Below are 17332 nucleotides of genomic sequence, written 5' to 3' on the forward strand. Positions count from 1 at the left end.
AACGTATTTAAATGGACTTACAAGGGTTTCAGAAGTGATGTATAAAGCCTTGCAGATGTCTTTGTGACCACCATAGGAATGACACAAGTACGCCGACATCCATGCATCTGTGTTTCCTGCGCTGCGCACGCGTCACTACAGGCTTTCTGCTGACTTGTCATTTTCGCTCTGTGTTTTGACCACTACTTCTGCTGCGAGACCCAGAAATAGATCTGAGTGACCTCAATTTCCCCAGAAACCCCATGTGGAGGAGAAAGCAGGCTAGGGAAGGGGAGGGATGACTGAGTTGTCACTGTGGTCAGATAGGTGCTGCATCTTAGTACCACCCGTTTCACTAACCAGTACTAAGGGACTGCGTTCTGTCTCAATGGGATCCAGGAGGAGGGCTGGGCCCCCACGTTGGAGGCACTGAGTTGATGCCATGCAGTAAGGTGTGGTGATAGCGGATTTCCCCCCCCCCCCCCCCCCCCCCAGACCGCCTGGATTAGCATTTTTTGCCAGGTCATTCCACTTTTTTCCTAGCTTTCTAAACAGGAACAGAGGCAGCCAGAGGGACACGGTCTGCACCATTTCAGGCGTGTGGAGATAGCGGCGCAGACTGCAGGGTGGCTGGTTGGCTGATCTGCCATCGGAAGAGAAGCTAGAGAGAATGGGGGGAAAAACCGATGGAAGATGGTTGATCAGAAACTTAACACCCTGGCCAAAATTGCCAAGACTTGGCATAACATGCAAAGTCTTACCCTGTGTGTGAATAACAAAACCGCTATGAATGCGTGCTAATGATGTATTACATAATTAGACCTTAATATGTTCAATGTTGCTTTGGGGGGAACCAAAGGATAGGCTATGTGTGTGGAAGAGAGGTCTGTTAAAAACCCTCAATGCTCTGTGAATGTAGCCCCCATTTCACTCTCCGGTGATCCAGTCTCATTATGGCATTGGCAAATTCGATTTATTTTTCCCAGCACTCCATCAGTGGACCAGCTTAGGTTATCCGCTGCAGTCCATTGCCGTTTCCACACCATTTGCTGCGGATGGAGATACTCGAACCCTGATGTGACTGCGTTCAACTGCTTTTTACACCCGTAAAATCAAATCCAGTGCTGAAGGTAGAATAATGACACAAATGCTATGCAAGTAGCATGGTGGATTGAGCTTTTAGAGCCTTGCGATCAAAGGATCTGGGTTTGAATCGCTGCTTGCGCTGTTACACCCTCGATCAATGTGCTTGCCCAGATTTCGTACAGTAAATCAATTTGGCAAAAAATTTGGTTTTCTGTCATTAGAAATTGTTGAACAATGAAACTTTTATGCAGCAACTTGTGAGATAAACGCTTAGAATTGTAGAATAATGGATAAACCTTTATGCAGCTACTCGTGATGTATACTGGTTCATATGGTGGAATGTGAAAAATGAACTGTACTTCAGAATCACGTGTCTACATCCAAATCTCTCCTTTTCATGTACTGCGCTCATTGTATTTTTCTCTGAAATATACGTCACTTTGGAGAAAAGTGTCTGCTAAATGAATAAATGTAAAGGGGTAAAGTTGCTTGGTAGTTCAGTTTAAAACCATACTATGACTACTAACAGGACAGAAGTTGCAAATCAAAGTAGTAACTCTAGGCTTTTGTCAAGGGAAAAAAATGCATTTTAAGTAGGTGATGTGACCGAGAACTCATAATGTGGTTTCAGGTGGACTGCAGTTCAACAGTTTGTCCCCTTGCTCTCGTAGATTACCAGAGGCTGATGACTGTGGCCGAGAGCATCACAGCCCTGATGTTCCCCTTCCAGTGGCAGCACGTTTATGTGCCCATCCTGCCAGCCTCGCTGCAGCACTTCCTGGATGCGCCCGTGCCGTACTTGATGGGCCTCCACTCCAACGGGCAAGATGACCGCTCCAAGCTGGAGCTTCCGCAGGAGGTGGGCCACCTCACACCATTTCCCCATGTCATACATTTACTAATTTAGCTGACACTTTTCTCTAATGCAGCTTGTAGTTATTTATACAGCTGGGTAATTTTACTGGAGCAGTTTAGGGTAAGCACCTTGCTCAAAGGTACTACAGCTGAAGGTGGGATTTGAACCTGCAACCCGGGGGTCCAACACAGCAGCACTAACCACTATAAGCACTAAGCTATCAGCGGCCCATAACAGTGTTATGAAGCAAAAATTATGTAAAATTCCCCTCCCAAATGTGCCGATGCCTAGGGATCAGTTATGGGTGCGGGGAGGGGGTTTGAGGGCTCTGTCTCCGTGCTGCGCCATCCATCTCCCATCTGATATTTTTATTATGGCAATAGAATGCACACTTGTGATGCGAACTCAAGGGTTTCATGTCATGGACAAGGTTCCCTGCACAACCCGTCCTCTTCTGTGTGGTGTGATTGATGTTTAGAATCACAAATGCTTTATGACCCTTATTACAACAGCAGTACAATGAAATTCACTGGAAAAACAACAATATTATGACTGTATTTAGGAGAAGATGATGTACTCCCGAGGTACAATTACAAAGACTAATTGGTTCACGGTGAACCTTTTCAATGCCAGTTCAGGTCAATGGACATCCCAATCCGAAAGTATCTGCCTGACCACGTCACACGTTAATGATGTTAATGTTTTACGTGGTCGTGCAGTTAATATTAAGATGCGATACAGCAAATCTTGGGTGCAGTGCGATGCCTTTAATGCAGCAATGTTGTCTGTACGTTTCTATTACCTGATTTAAAACTAACATTGTTTCACCTGTTTAATTAATTAATTAAAATTAGTTTTCATAGCACACGATCTGTGCATAGCCATGTACGCAGCTGGATATTGAACAAAGCAATTTAGGCAAAGTATTTGTACTAATTGATAACACAAGTTGATCACAAGTTCACTAGCCATTATTATACTGCATTAAATATACAGTATATTTTTAAATAAAGAAATGTCTTAAAATATGGCACAGTAGGTAGCGCTGGTGCCTCACAGCTCTGGGGCTCCAGGTTCGAATCCGGCTCAGTCTGTGTGGCGCTTGCATGTTCTTCGTGTGGGTTATTTCTGGGTGCTCCGTTTTCCTCTCACATGCTAGTCATGTGTTCCTATGAATTGGTGAGTCTGAATTGCTTTGTGTGTGTGTGTGTGTGTGTGTGTGTGTGTGTGTGTGTGTGTGTGTGTGTGTGTGTGTGTGTGTGTGTGTGTGTGTGTGTGTGTGAGAGAGATTGCCTTGTGATGGACCGGCATTCTATCCAGGGTGTGCTCTCCCTCACGCCCTATGTTTATGGTATGTTTCTATTGTGACTCTGCATTGCAAAGGTGACTGATGAATAAAAAAAATTAATAACCATATGGAAACATGTAAACCAAGGCTACTAAATCAACAACTTGCCCTACCTATGGATGATAAGGATATCAGTCCAATTCCAACCATCCGTGGAAGATGATAGATATTACACATTGTTAGTTGGAATTCTGTTATGCAGTACAGTATGCACTCACTTTTTTTAAATTTTTTTTTTTTTACTGTATGGTTGCCCCCTGGCGGAGAAAATGAGACACGTTCACTGATTTGACCAAGGCTTCACACTGCTAGTCAGCATCATGCTAAGACTGTTGACTAACGCTGGTCTCACTTCCCTCCAGGCCAACCTGTGCTTTGTGGACATTGACAACCACTTCATAGAGCTCCCCGAGGACCTGCCGCAGTTCCCCAGCAAGCTGGAGTTTGTTCAAGAGATCTCCGAGGCCCTGCTGGCGTTCGGCATCCCACCGGAGGGCAGCTCGTGCTGCGGAGACGGCGTGCCCAAACTGACGGGGTTCCGCTCCTGCGATGAGGTTTCCGACAGGCGTAACGGCAACCTGGCCGGCTCGCCATTCAACTCATTCCGGCTGAAAGACAACGAGACTATCGCCCGTCTCCAGGCCCTGGTCAAAAGAACCGGCATCAGCCTGGAGAAGGTGAGCTTATTTGTGCGGTCGTGGCCAAGTGGATGGGGGTCGCGTGCAAAAGGTGTGGTCGGCCAGCTGGGCTGCCCACTCATCGCTGCACGTTGCCAGGATGTGGGAGGGAGACTCCAAAAGTAGTGTAGACCTTCACTAACAAAATGATTCCTTTTTTTGTTATACGTGGGGAAAAATATCCCATACGGCAATTTTTATGACTTATGATGTGTAGAAGTGGATGGAGGGCAGTACATATTGGCAATACACTAAATACACCGGTGTGCTGCATCAGGCTGGACCGTTCTCGCCTGACGCTCCTCTCTTCATCGCTATTGACAACAAACATACTGTGCCAGATCGGGTTCAATAAAATAATTAACCCCGATTACAGAGCCTAATTGCCTTCTGCTTCCGACCATAGCGCCGGGCCCTTGTGCATAAACGAGTGCCTTGTAACGGCTTGATTACATCAGAGAATACACTGGAGATGAGTGACTGAGCTCATTGAGAGAAGAGAATCCCGCCTCTGCAGCATGTGAGCTTTACTGTCTAATAGAGAGACAGGAGCTTTACTCAGCCCTGTGACTGGAGGCACCTACAGAGGTCACAATGAATGAAGCTCCTTGTAGCTGGGTAATTTTTACTGGAGCAACTAGGCATAAATACCTTGATCGGGGGGGAAACGAACCCACAACCTGCAAGAGCAAAGGCAGTAGCAGTAACATGAACAGCCTAAAACGCATTCAAACCCAGGTTCAAATCCCACCTCATACTGTAGTACCTTTGATCAGTGTACTTACTGAGTTGATACAGTAAAAATGTCCACCTGTATAAATTTGTAAATCGTTGTAATATGCCTAGGTACAGAAATAATATTGTAAGTTGCTTTGGGGAAAGGTGTCAGCTGAGTGAATTGATGAATAAATGAATAATAGTAAAAATAATAACACCATGCCCTCTCTCTCTCTTCCCCTGTCCCAGTTGGGTGGGGTGGACAATCCCACCGCTAACAGAGACCAAAAGGTGCAGTGTGAGGAGGACGAACTGCAGACCCACCTGCTCAACGTTCGCCTCCGTGAGATCTTTGCCAACCGTTTCACGCAGATGTTCGCTGACTACGAGGTGTTTGTCATCCAGTCCAACCAAGACAAGGACTCCTGGTTCAGCAACCGTGACCAGATGCAGAACTTTGACAAGGTGAGCACTCGTACCCACGACTGTCAGTTGGGATCCGCTGCTCAAGTGAAAGATGGAGACCTGCTAATTTGGAGAGGCAAACGTCCTCTGGTAAAGACATTCTTTCTTGACTCCCTCCAGGCCTCGTTCCTCTCGGACCAACCGGAGCCCTACCTGCCCTTCCTGTCCCGCTTCCTGGAGACGCAGACCTTCGCTTCCTTCATCGACAGCAAGATCCTGTGTCACGACGACGAGGACAAGGAGCACACGCTGCAGGTGTTTGACACCAGGGTGGACAAGGTCCGCATGCTCAACGTGCGGACGCCCACTCTGCGCACCTCCATGTACCAGAAGTGCACTAACATCGATGAGTCAGGTGGGAACCTGTTGGTCACATGATGGCCAGATGGATGATGAGCTTACCTTTTGAGCACATATCAGCAACACTGGGTGTGACACAAGGACATTTCAATATGTCACAAGTGTGATTGAGTACCGTTGCCCGAGATATCAACTATCCAGAAAGGTATGCAGAACTTGTATCTGTTATCATACAGATTAAATAATGTTATTCACCCCTTTGGTCATCCATACACTGCTTGTATAGAAGATACTTCTGGTTTGGGGGGCATGGTGGTGTGGTGGGTTTGGCCTGTGCTCACTGTGTGGCGGGTCTGCGGTTCGAGCCCCGCCTGGGGTGCCTTGTGGTGGACTGGTGTCCCATCCAGGGTGTGTGTCCTCTCGGCCCTCCGTCCTGTGTTGCCGGGTTAGGCTCCAGCTTGCTTTGGCCCCACTTGGGACTAGCGGCTATAGACAATGCAATGCAATTTCTGGTATGGGCCAGAAAAACAAGCTATTACTGCCGATGTAATAAAGCTAAAGGAAATAGAGTTGACAAAGGTCCTCATAAATTCTACACGCATTGTTGAGCTGAGTGATATTAGATTTACTCTCACTCATTTTCATTGCCCGCTTGTCCTGGTAAGGTTGGTGGTAGTTTGGAGCCAATCCGGGAATCGCTGAGCACAAGGCTGCGGGGTATACCCTGGACAGGATGTCAATCCATCATAGGATTGTGGTCTTCCTTTTAGTTTAAAAATATTGGAATGTACATAAATCTTCCTACTTTCAATTACATTGACATGCCCAGGTAATAAGGTTCAGTAATAAAATGAGTACTGGGGATGTACACCAATGTTTCTCTTCTGTTTTTCATGACGATGTTGCATCTGTGAGGTGACTGCACACCCTCTACATTTATGTTATCGTTAAGTTCCATCAAGTCCACTTGAGTGCTTCCAGAAACTTCCATCCTCCATTTGTGGACTTTGTGTGCTCAGGGGTGCATCCCCATTTATGCCATAGTGTTCACCCCGGTGACCAAGCCGGTTACTCTCGCAGCACTTTTGGCATGAGTGGTTTGCTTTGAGTTTCCTCTACTTCCTGCACCATTTGTTTCCAGATATTCGCCTTCAGAATGTGCTTTTGCTACATGGCTTGGAGAACTTCCGTACCAAAACAAGTAAAAGACTCTTCTATCCAGTCTCCTGAGTCACAGATTTCCTGGCATATGTCTGCCATGCATCATCACGTTGAATTATTTGGGTTTTGAAATTACATTACATACATTCACATTTATTTACTTAGCAGATGCTTTTCTCCAAAGCAACTTCCAATGAACTCTACGTAGTGTTATCAGCCCACACACCTTATTCACCAAGGTCGTTTACACTGCTAGATACACTGCTTGCACTGGGTTACTCATCCGTACACCAGTGGAACACACAATCTGTCACTCCCACTCTGTGGGTGAACCCGAAAAGCATGTCTTCAGACTGTGGGAGGAAACCCACACAGATATGAGGAGAAGATGCAAACTCCACACATTCTGAGAATCAGAAGGGCTCTGGGATCAAACCCACGTCCTCTCGCACCACCCAGGTGCTGTGAGACAGCAGTGCTACTCGCCATGCCACCGTGCTGCCTAGTGCCCAAATTCAGTGAAGGATTTCAGCAAGCCGTTTGGTTTCATTATGAAGAGACTAACACTGCTGGCCTATCTAGCAGGGTGGAGAGGAAGGTCATCACCAGTCTGCAGATGGTTCCAAACAATGCACTATGCATAGCTGTCACTTGCGGAGACTGGAAAGACTGACAGTGTTTGTTTAATCACCACTGTGATTTGGGTCCCACACTACAGAGAAGGCCATCGAGATGAGGGTGTCCAAAATCGACCACACGGCGCTGCACCCTCACCTGCTGGACATGAAAATCGGACAGGGCCGCTATGAACCGGGCTTCTTTCCCCGCCTGCAGTCTGACGTGCTCTCCTCCGGGCCCACTGGCAACAAGTGAGTCTCACTGCATGCTGGGAAATTCGTTAGCGGTGCCCTCATCACCTTCTGTCTTCTTCTTTGGCCAAAGCAGTTTCTTAGGTTGCTTTTGGGTTTAAAGGTCCAGCTGTGTGCCAGAATTGGTGGGATGACTGCAAGCACGCAGCCGTTGAGATTCTCTTGCTGAGAAGGTTCCGGAAGAGCGTTTCCGTGTCTTTTTCATTCAGCTGGCTGAACACATTAACCTTAATTCCAGGCGGTGAGATTCAGTAAAACGAAAATTAGGTGCAAAAGAGCACGAATGCCCCTTGACTTTAACACGTCCACCAGTCAAGTATGACTATTGACACCCAGCTGTACATTTTTGTCCACTTCAGAGGACACACATTTAAGAATATATTTAAATATAAGTCTTTATGCACCTTGAAGAAGACATTCTCTGGGTTTTCATGGTGCTGCATATTTGGAGGCGGGGCTTGGACAACTTCCTAGAAATATATCCGAGAAGCTTTGCTGGGCTTCTGGAGGGTAGTATCGGACGAGAGCTGTACATGCCATATAAGACATGAGGATGAGTTCTATGCAAAAACATTTCAGCGATTTTTACTAAGGAAAGCAGCTGAGCAGTTATCCTTTTTTGGGTTGACTTTTGTGTTTGGACACTTTCCACTTGCAGTGCGATGCTTCGTTGGCTGTTCTGCAAATGTGTCCCAGATGCCTGAGATTTGGGAACAGAAAGAACTATGAGATTAAAGAGAGAAGCACACTGACGGGAAGTAAATGCTTGCTCTACAGCAGGGTTATAAAACACGGCTTAAGACATCGTTTTCGTAGTTGCCTTCATGATTGTTAAGGTGACCCTACGTGGAAAAGTAGATGACGAGAAATTTAAAAAAAAAAAAAAAAAAACTAGTTTGAACTAATGTTATCCTTGCAGGGCACAGAACTAAGTGTTGCTGTGATGTTGCAATAATTTTGCCGGTGCGTTCGGCACTTTAGGTGGGCCAAGCGGAGCACCGCAGCACACTGGAGACTGAGGGACAAGCAGAGACAGCATGTGGAACAGCTGTACTTGGACAATGAACAGGTGCGTCCCCACCCCCACGGGGGAGCCTACAGATACTGCACCACCCCTCAATGTCTGACATTCGTTACAGCCCTACGTGGCAGTGCAGGAGGCGTAGCGGTAGAGCTGCCGCGCTGCGCTTGAAGGATCCGGGTTCGAATCCTTCCTCGTGCTGTTGATCGTGGTACTTAAATGTAAATTGATGCAGGAAAATTGTCAAGCAACATTATAAGTGGATTTGAGAAAAAAGCATCAGCTAAATTAATAGTTTTCTTTATTGTATGTTTTTTTTAAATTATGTAACTTCTACGTTCACCTGAGTGGCCTGCAGGGGGAGGTATCGTAACAGCCATTCTAATTAATGGCAGCGCCCAAGTTACACCCCTTTTCAAATTAAATTCTGAAAGAGTATGAAAAGGAATCAAAAAAAAAAAATATTATACAAACAGAGCAAAACAGAATAAATGCCAGGGGGACCCAAATTGGAACCCAGCTTCACAGATTGACAAGTACGTTGCTACTGTGGAAGTGCTGCAGCAGATGACCCGGGTTAAACTGCGGTCAAGGAGTCAGGCCGTAGACTCGGGCGTGTGACTCGCTCTGGAATTTGAAGGAGAGCCTTTAGCAGCAAAGGGAGTAGCTGTATGTGTTTTTCTGCGGGAATTTGATAGCCCATATAATGAGTGCCACCATACTCATTCATTATCTGCCATGAAATGGAATTATTTTGCTTAATTGGTGCATTAAGAAGCTTATCCAGTTTCGGGGCTGTGTTATAAGCCCGTCTTTTGTGGCTGAAGCAAAGATGATTATGTCCTCTGCCTACTGACAGCAGTTCTCCCTGTATGTGGATGATCCCTCGTTCTGATTTACAGCCAACGTGGAGAAGCTCATGGGACCGTGGTGTGGTGTGCTTTAGAGCTTCTTCTGCTGTGTGTTCCACTCTTTCTCCATGCCTGTTTTCCAGCCAAACCAATGGTTCCCTCCCTTCCTATTGTACACCTGTGGTTTATTTTCTTTTCCTCCTGTGTTTGTTTCCTTGTACCTATGGTGATGGTGCACGTTGGTCTTATCCCACCCTGCAGAAGCACATTCAGGAAGCCAGGAGCCTGGGCGCGAGCATCCGGCAGCCCAACCTCTCGAACCTGTCGCCTTCTGTCATCGCTCAGACCAACTGGAAGTTTGTGGAGGGGCTGCTGAAGGAATGCAGAAATAAGGTCTTTCACAAATTTTATGGCACAGTATCTCTAATATGTGGCGGTGTTGTGACCGTCAGCATAGTGGATTAAGGTCATCGCTGTCTGATCAGAGGACCTGGCTTCAAATCCCATCTCCTGCTATAGAATCATTGAGCAAAGCACTTCTCCTGAATTACTCTAGTAAATATTTGCCAGCTTTATAAATGTATGGTTTACAAACCTAGCAGTGTAAGTCATGTTGATCAAAGGTCAGCCAAAGAACTTAAGAGTGACAATGTGTATAACCATTGACTGAGAGTCCTGGTACCCGTTAGATGATCCTTTTGAGGTTTCCTTATGATTGCTCCTCACTGCTGTGTGGTTTTTCAGTTAGCAGTTGTCATGTTGACCGCTCTGTCATTTGGTAACCAAATGCAGCTAACCTAGTGCTGACACATTCTCTCCGCTGTTTTCCAGACCAAGCGCATGCTGGTAGAGAAGATGGGCCGGGAAGCGGTGGAGCTGGGCCACGGGGAGGGCAGCATCACGGGCGTGGAGGAGAACACGCTCATCGCCAGCCTGTGCGACCTGCTGGAGCGCATCTGGAGCCACGGCCTGCAGGTCAAGCAGGTAAACTGGCACCTGGAGGCCTTTGTCACACACTGTACTATACAAACCCTCATTGGTCAAATTGCCTGGACAGATGCCTTCAGCAGTTTAAGGGTCTCATAAGCTGGTCAGAAATCATTCTGAAGTCCAGATCATTCCTTTATCTGCTCCAGATACCCCTCCACACCGGTAGTCCATCCCCTGACTCAGCCTCATGGACTTTGAACTGAACCAGATGAGAAAATTGCATGTTATAGTGATGAGGATCTGTAGCATTTTTTTGCTCAGTGTTGGCAGTTGTGGTGATTTAGCAAAAAATTTTGCTGTCATCACCTTAGACCCATTTTTGCCTTTCGGGATGATTAATCATTTAATTTGAGCTTCTTAAAATTTACAAGACCCTGTTGCAGTAATGAGAACCTGTGGCGTTCTAGGGGTTACATAGAAAATAATGACCTTTCTAAGATATGAAAAACAGAAGATCAGCTCATTTTGTCTTTGTTTTTAGCCTTCACTTCTTGAGGAGGCGTCATGGGAGGGTTGGTTTATTTAGTCTCTGTTATGAAAAGCACTTGTAAAATGTTCATAATTCCACTTAAAATATTTTTATTTTTATAGTGGATTGAAATTGTTAGTAGTATTTCTGTATTTCACATAAAATTACATTTTAACAAGATTTTAATTTTGGGTTGCTGTAAAAAAGTTAAATGCTATGCAATCAATTATAGATGTATTAAATCTAGACAATGACATTTTTAGTAAAAATGTTAGATTCATTTTATAATATATATATATATATATATATATATATATATATATATATATATATATATATATATATATATATACTGTATTTGTATCTTGAGGAGGGGTCATAATACTTTTTCATAATTGTGTTGAAAACAGCATGTTTAAGGGTTAGTAACAACACACACCACAGAATCATTCACATTTTCACGATGACAGACCCAACTGTTCCGCTGACCCTTCCCTACTCTCCAACACACACACACCTCAGTGCTACTTTTCACCAGCCGTAGCAGGTCACTTGAGAACTTGGTTCTCAGAGGAGATCCATCAGCCTGGACAGTATTGTAGCCCAGGAGAGGGACCCTCAAGGGGTACGATGACACTGTCACAGTAATACCTTGTTCCATCAGGGTAAATCTGCCTTGTGGTCACATCTGCTGCACTATCAAGAGAGCAAAGAGAAGGACACACCAGCAGGCCTCAGTCCTCCAGGTAAAAATGGCACTTTCGCTTTTGGTGGGAAGGTACATTCCTACTGATAACAGCTTTTTTTTTTTTTTTTTTTTTTTTTTTTTTTTTTTTTTTTAATAAACCTTGTAATATTAATTTCAGGTTATGAAATTTGGTGTAACGTCTAATGATGAGTTCTCCATGTGTTGTATGATAACACTAGTGTGTTGCGCAGCTGCAAGGAGTCATATTTCTTATTGACTCAGTCAGCAACTGTGCTTTTTTTTTTTATTTTTTTTTTTTTTCAAAAATTGTTTTATTTGTAGAATGTTTCATCTGTTGTTCCATTCAATTTACTTTTTAAAAATGGCTAGCAAGCATGAGTGTTCTGGTGGTGCTGAGAAGAACAAGTGAAAGAAAACGGGTTTAGAAATGAAAGTGAAAATAATTGCACAGCATGAAAATACTCTTACAATACTTTGGAATATTTAAATCATTATTATTATGTGCTAACTTTATAGGTTTGCATACATTTCATATGTACTTTATCATTGTTGGTTTCTCAGCCATGCTCTTCCATTATTTATGTGAACGGCACAGGGTCAAATAGCTACCGGTTTCCATCTCCGCTTTCAAATTCGCACTGCAGAAAACAGATTTCAATGTACGGATCATTTTAATTAACTCATCTCAAGATATGGTGAAGCAAAGTTAAAAACGGGACGGCTGGCACCCTAGGGGTTGGTGTTACTCCTTCCGGCTCCAAAGGTTGCAGGTTGATCCCCATCTCTGGCTGTACTACCCTTGAGCAAGGTACTTACCCTAATCTGCTCCAGTAAAAAAAAATTACCCAGCTGTATAAAAGGGCAAATAATTGTAACCTTAACATTACAAGCTGTTTTGGAAAAAAGTGTCAGCTAAATGATGAAATGTAAAATTTCATCGAATTTCTAAGAGCCTTTAAATGCCTGCCTTCCCTTTTTATCATGTTTAGAGGGTCTTCGGGCTGGTGATTATGAACCCTACGAGGCCCAGAATCAGAGAACCTGTTTAACTCTCAGACCATGTTCATGTTGGCGCTAATAAAGGAACAAGGACGTTACTTTCCTCATGCAGCGATGTTCTGTAAGGCCACACCACTGCAGCCCCTGTTGGCCTGGAGGTCAGGATGACAGGCTCTCAAGCTTGAAGTATGGTTTGTCTTGCTTTGTGCTAAATTCCACCCAAGCAAGGGACCCCCAGACCGGACTGGTGCGGACTGTTAAAAAAGATGCGTGAGGAGGATCTTCCGCTCAGCGCCATCTCGGCTGCACACCGCTGTCATGACAGCGAATGTATTGCTCCTCTGTGTCCTCACTGTTCACCCTGTGTGACCCAGGACTCATCCATGACTCGGAGAGACGCAAGTCTGATGCGGGACTCGCTCTGCCCCCCTTGAAAGTGTCCCTCATAGAGGACATGCGGTGAGTTCTTCTATCAAACCTAGTCCCTGTACCTTTGAGTCACGAAACACCAGGACATCTTAATGTTTTGGGAAAAGATCTGAATCAAGCTACGAGGTCATCCGAGGCTGCTGGTTGAAATTTTTTTTTATTTTTTTATATTTTTTTTGTGCGTGTTTATAATATCACTATTTTGGAATCGTGCAATGGACTGGCATCCTGTCCAGGGTGTGTACCCTATGCTTCCAGAATAGGTTCTGGACCACAGTGACCCTGCATTAGGACAAATACTCACACTCATGTTCTGTAACACCTTATCCTCGTCAGGGTGCAGCTTTCGAAGGTGAATAAATTAATACATTATTTTGGATTCTGGTTTTGCTAAATTGCCCTAAACTGATGGAGGCTTCCATTCATGTTGAGATGATGGAGTAGCAGAGTGTATTGAACCGAATATATCCAAACCAGCTCTTTGTTTACCAATCCCAGAATAGGAGATGTAGTTACAAAAAAAAAACCTCCCTCTATTTCCTCAGATCTTAAATTTATTTGTTGCTTTTCATGTTGATTTTTAACCTTTTATTTTTGGTCTGTTTGTAAGTTGTTTACTGCTACTTTAGACCGAATACATTTTTACTTTAAAGGTGTTCGTGATAACATCCCCTCAAATTCTTTGGATTTGTCATTTCTGCATACGTGATTAACAAACATTTATATTCAGAAGATTTATACAGAAATACAGTGTGGAAACATGATTTTTTTTTTTTTTTTTTTTGGTATGTGTTCCTATACATAACATTATTTCTGTACACAAAATTTTACTGCGGTGAAACTTCAGGCCCAAAGGGGCGGTGTGGAGGGATGCAGACATAGACAAAGTGTGTTATGTGGGGAGACAGACCACAGTGGAATAAGAGGCTATTTCCTGGCGCAGTGTGAAGGACTGAGGAAGCGATGTTGTCTGACTTGTGTGTTACTTCCAGCCTAATAAGCAGACCCCCCTGCAGGCTTATGCAGAGGCGACAGTAGAAGACATGCTCACCAACTGTACCCACCGCCAGCAAGCACAGAGCAGCTGGGCGTTGCAGAGTGTCCAGTGTGCATGCAGAGGCTGCTTTCTCAGTTACTGCCATTTAATGCTAGTTTTTCTTTCAGCTGGTACCCTTTTCAAAGCAACTTGGAATTCTTTTCCCATTTAAGGAGCCGGGTATTTTTTTGCTGTATCAGCTCAGCGCACATACCTTCATCGAGGGTACTACGGGAGGTGGGGTTCGAACCTTTGTCCTTCGAGATTATGGTGGTAGTTATGACCGAGGTGTCCAGTATTGTTCCACACACAAACCGGTCTGTCACGTTAAAGTTGGCTTTATTCTGCATTATGGAAACTGCCAGAAGTCAGTTTTTCTGAGAAAAATCGTGTAGAAAACCATACGGTGGTGTCCCTCTGGACCCTGTCGCAGGAGGCTGTCAATACTCCATTTCTGGTGCTGCCGGCCTCTCTTTGGGTCTTCACGTTGCTTCTACGATGATGAAGCGTGCGGATGAGCTGTGTCCACCTACCGCTCGGTGTGTTGCGTTCATGTCCCCGCCAAAGCAGTGGGGAGAGCGAGTTGAGGGAACTGGGTTAATCTGTGAGCACTAAGAGAACAAGAGACTGGGGGCTCTGGGGCACTTAGGCAGCAGACTGTGCTCGCTGACAGTGCCGAAGTGGAAGGAAATGTGTCTGGACATGTGGAGCATGATAGTGGCTGGGAGCAATGGCCCAGCACACCAGGGAGTCTGGGATATTCTCTCTCCTTTTATACCTCTGCATGTTTTATAATAAATAATATAGGGGAAAAAAAAAAAAGCCTAGCACAGAAACTCCAGTAATGAATGTGATTTGCAGGGGGTGTCGCTAACAGAGGTTCTGCGGTCACCATGGCGGTAGAAACACTCCAGGATGTGACTCCGACTCCTTCCTCAGGGATACCTGCATTACTGGCAGTCCAGTAGCCTTATGCGCCTGATAGACATCTGATACAATGATGAGAAAAGGGACTATTTTGTGTCATGGGATATAAAGTAGTTATACACATAAGTTAGATGCGGTGTATTCTGTTGGACCACAGTAAAGACCAGAATCTCTTCATCTGCAATGGGGTCCATTACTGTGCACTATTTAATTTTACTGTTGGTGCAAGTGTAAAAATTTTCAGGTGTTTACGTAGAATTACGTGTGGGTGGTGAGCCCCGACACACTCGGCCCAGATATTGGGTCGGTCGGTCGCCGCTGCATCCACGTCCATGGGCTTGTGCTACACGGAGATGTCGGGTGCGAGAGAAGTCGATGGTTGCGGCTCCAAGGCCTCCCGAGTCGATTTTGCAGCCTCCAGTGCCGCCTTCTCTCAGGCATGCTGCTCACGCTTTCGCTGAGTCGACGTCTTGTCTTGGCTGGTGTCTTTCAAGTCCCAGAGGCCACAGCTTGCTCCCTAAGTGCAGCTTGTCAGTCGCGATAGTACTTTGCGTCGTGTTTCTTGGGCATCTTTGAAATTTTTAATTTGATGATCCTCCTTTGGGCCCCCTACCTCGGTCTAAATGTAGGGTTTCTTGCCGGTTCGATATGTGTCCAAAGTGCGGCTCTGTAGCTACGAATTGAGGTGCTGACGTCAACGCTATGACATGTGGTTCAAACGTGGTGGCATGTAACGCAATGCGCGGCAACTTGATAACGAGCCAGATGCGGGACATTTTTCCAACGTTGCCAGCTCGCTCGGGCTCAACCGGCAGCGGCCGTTCATATGTTGTTTGTTGCGGTGTTCCTTCCTCTATCCAACAGTATATGCACCATCTCTCTGTGTCTTTTCATTTGCGAGTAGCAGCGGTGAGAGGGAGTAGCATTTTTATGTGACAGTCAATTCCCAAGTTATCCCCCATACCTAGTGAGGAGAAAGACGTAATTCTACGTCAAAAACGCAATTTTAAAAACATCATGGAAATTATTTCAAGCTATCCTCTTAAAATCTTATATTTGGTTTATACTTTTGACAAAAAGGCTTCTCATTGGCAGTGTTTGTGCAGCTAAAAATACTAGGGCAAATTTTTTTTGTTGATCCTGAAATTGTATTTACACTACATTTATTCATTTAGCAGATGCTCTTCTCCAAAGCGATGTGCATCTCATAGAAAATACAATGTATGCATTACATTTGCACAAAGACTTAATTTCATAATTAAATTATGAAGTTACATGCTTTTAATCAGATGTGATTTACACACCTCCAGGCACATCCAGAACATCGGTGAGATCAAGACGGACGTGGGCAAGGCGCGAGCCTGGGTGCGTCTCTCCATGGAAAAGAAGCTGCTCTCCAGACATCTGAAGCAGTTGCTGTCCGATGAGGAGCTGACAAAGTGAGCCACTCATAATCACCTCCATCATATATCCGGTGCTGGAATGTTCCAGGGCATCACGCAGTGTTTTCTCTATCAGACGTCAGACTCTGGGTCCAAGATATGAGGCATGGCTCTATTTGAAAGACCTGTCGGTGATCATGATCATCCCATTTATGGACATAAGATCTTATATCCTTATTGATTAGAAAATGACTGTACTACTGTCAAGTGTATCATTCACACTAACAAGTCATCTTTTTAAATAACATTTTTAAACAATCACAAACTGTGTACTGCAGTAGCCAAATATGTCGTGTCTGCCTCTTGTGCTACATATATGGCACAGAAACAATGCTCAATATTTCCAGGTAACACTTTGGAAAAGGCACATTCTTCGGTGACTGAGATGGAAACGGTGTTGTGAAGAAATTTTAACTGTTTTCACTTGTAAATATAATTAGTAATCAATGTTTGTGTCAAAGTGAAAGAGTGAAATATTTCAGGAATGCGTATATTATGAATGAGCTCTATGAAATATCAGCACTCTGCCATCCAGCATTAAAAATTTAAAGAGGGGTTAATTTATTGATGGTTTCTCTACAGTAAACTAGGTCAGACTGAGGGTATTTTCCCTCTAAAGAATCTCAGCAATGTTCTGAATTTACTATTCCTTTCAATTTAGTCTGAATTGAACAAGCCTCCTCATTTCTTAAGTTGCGCGTTTTGCGGATGCTTCTCTCCGAAGGGACATGCAAGTACATGCAACAGCAGCTTTACACAGTTATAAAAGCAGCCTTTTTTATTTTACTGTAATTTTTTTGTTTCCTCTCCTTCAAGGCACTACTTTGCTAGTACTCTAGTAGTTTATGGACATGGCATATGGGAAGCAAATGCATAAATGTAGTAGACTATATGGTGTATATATACACACACATTTTCTGAACCGCTTGTCCCATATGGGGTTGCGGGGAACCGGAGCCTACCCGGTAACACAGGGCGTAGGGCCGGAGGGGGAGGGGACA

General features: G+C 44.7%; 1 protein-coding gene across 2 annotated transcripts in view; it reads left to right on the forward strand.

Moving 5' to 3' along the window:
• Positions 1–17332, forward strand: part of dennd5a (DENN/MADD domain containing 5A) — a 43443-nt gene that overhangs the window by 16756 nt on the left and 9355 nt on the right. For both annotated transcript variants that reach the window (XM_029248342.1, XM_029248345.1), the window contains 11 exons: positions 1737–1924; positions 3632–3946; positions 4913–5128; positions 5249–5483; positions 7308–7458; positions 8440–8527; positions 9592–9723; positions 10162–10314; positions 11454–11535; positions 12872–12956; positions 16200–16328. In XM_029248342.1, the coding sequence (XP_029104175.1) occupies positions 1737–1924; positions 3632–3946; positions 4913–5128; positions 5249–5483; positions 7308–7458; positions 8440–8527; positions 9592–9723; positions 10162–10314; positions 11454–11535; positions 12872–12956; positions 16200–16328 (1774 nt within the window). The remainder of the gene's footprint in view (positions 1–1736; positions 1925–3631; positions 3947–4912; positions 5129–5248; positions 5484–7307; positions 7459–8439; positions 8528–9591; positions 9724–10161; positions 10315–11453; positions 11536–12871; positions 12957–16199; positions 16329–17332) is intronic.

The sequence above is a fragment of the Scleropages formosus genome, chromosome 2, assembly GCF_900964775.1.
Source record: "Scleropages formosus chromosome 2, fSclFor1.1, whole genome shotgun sequence".
Taxonomy (NCBI): Eukaryota; Metazoa; Chordata; class Actinopteri; order Osteoglossiformes; family Osteoglossidae; genus Scleropages; species Scleropages formosus.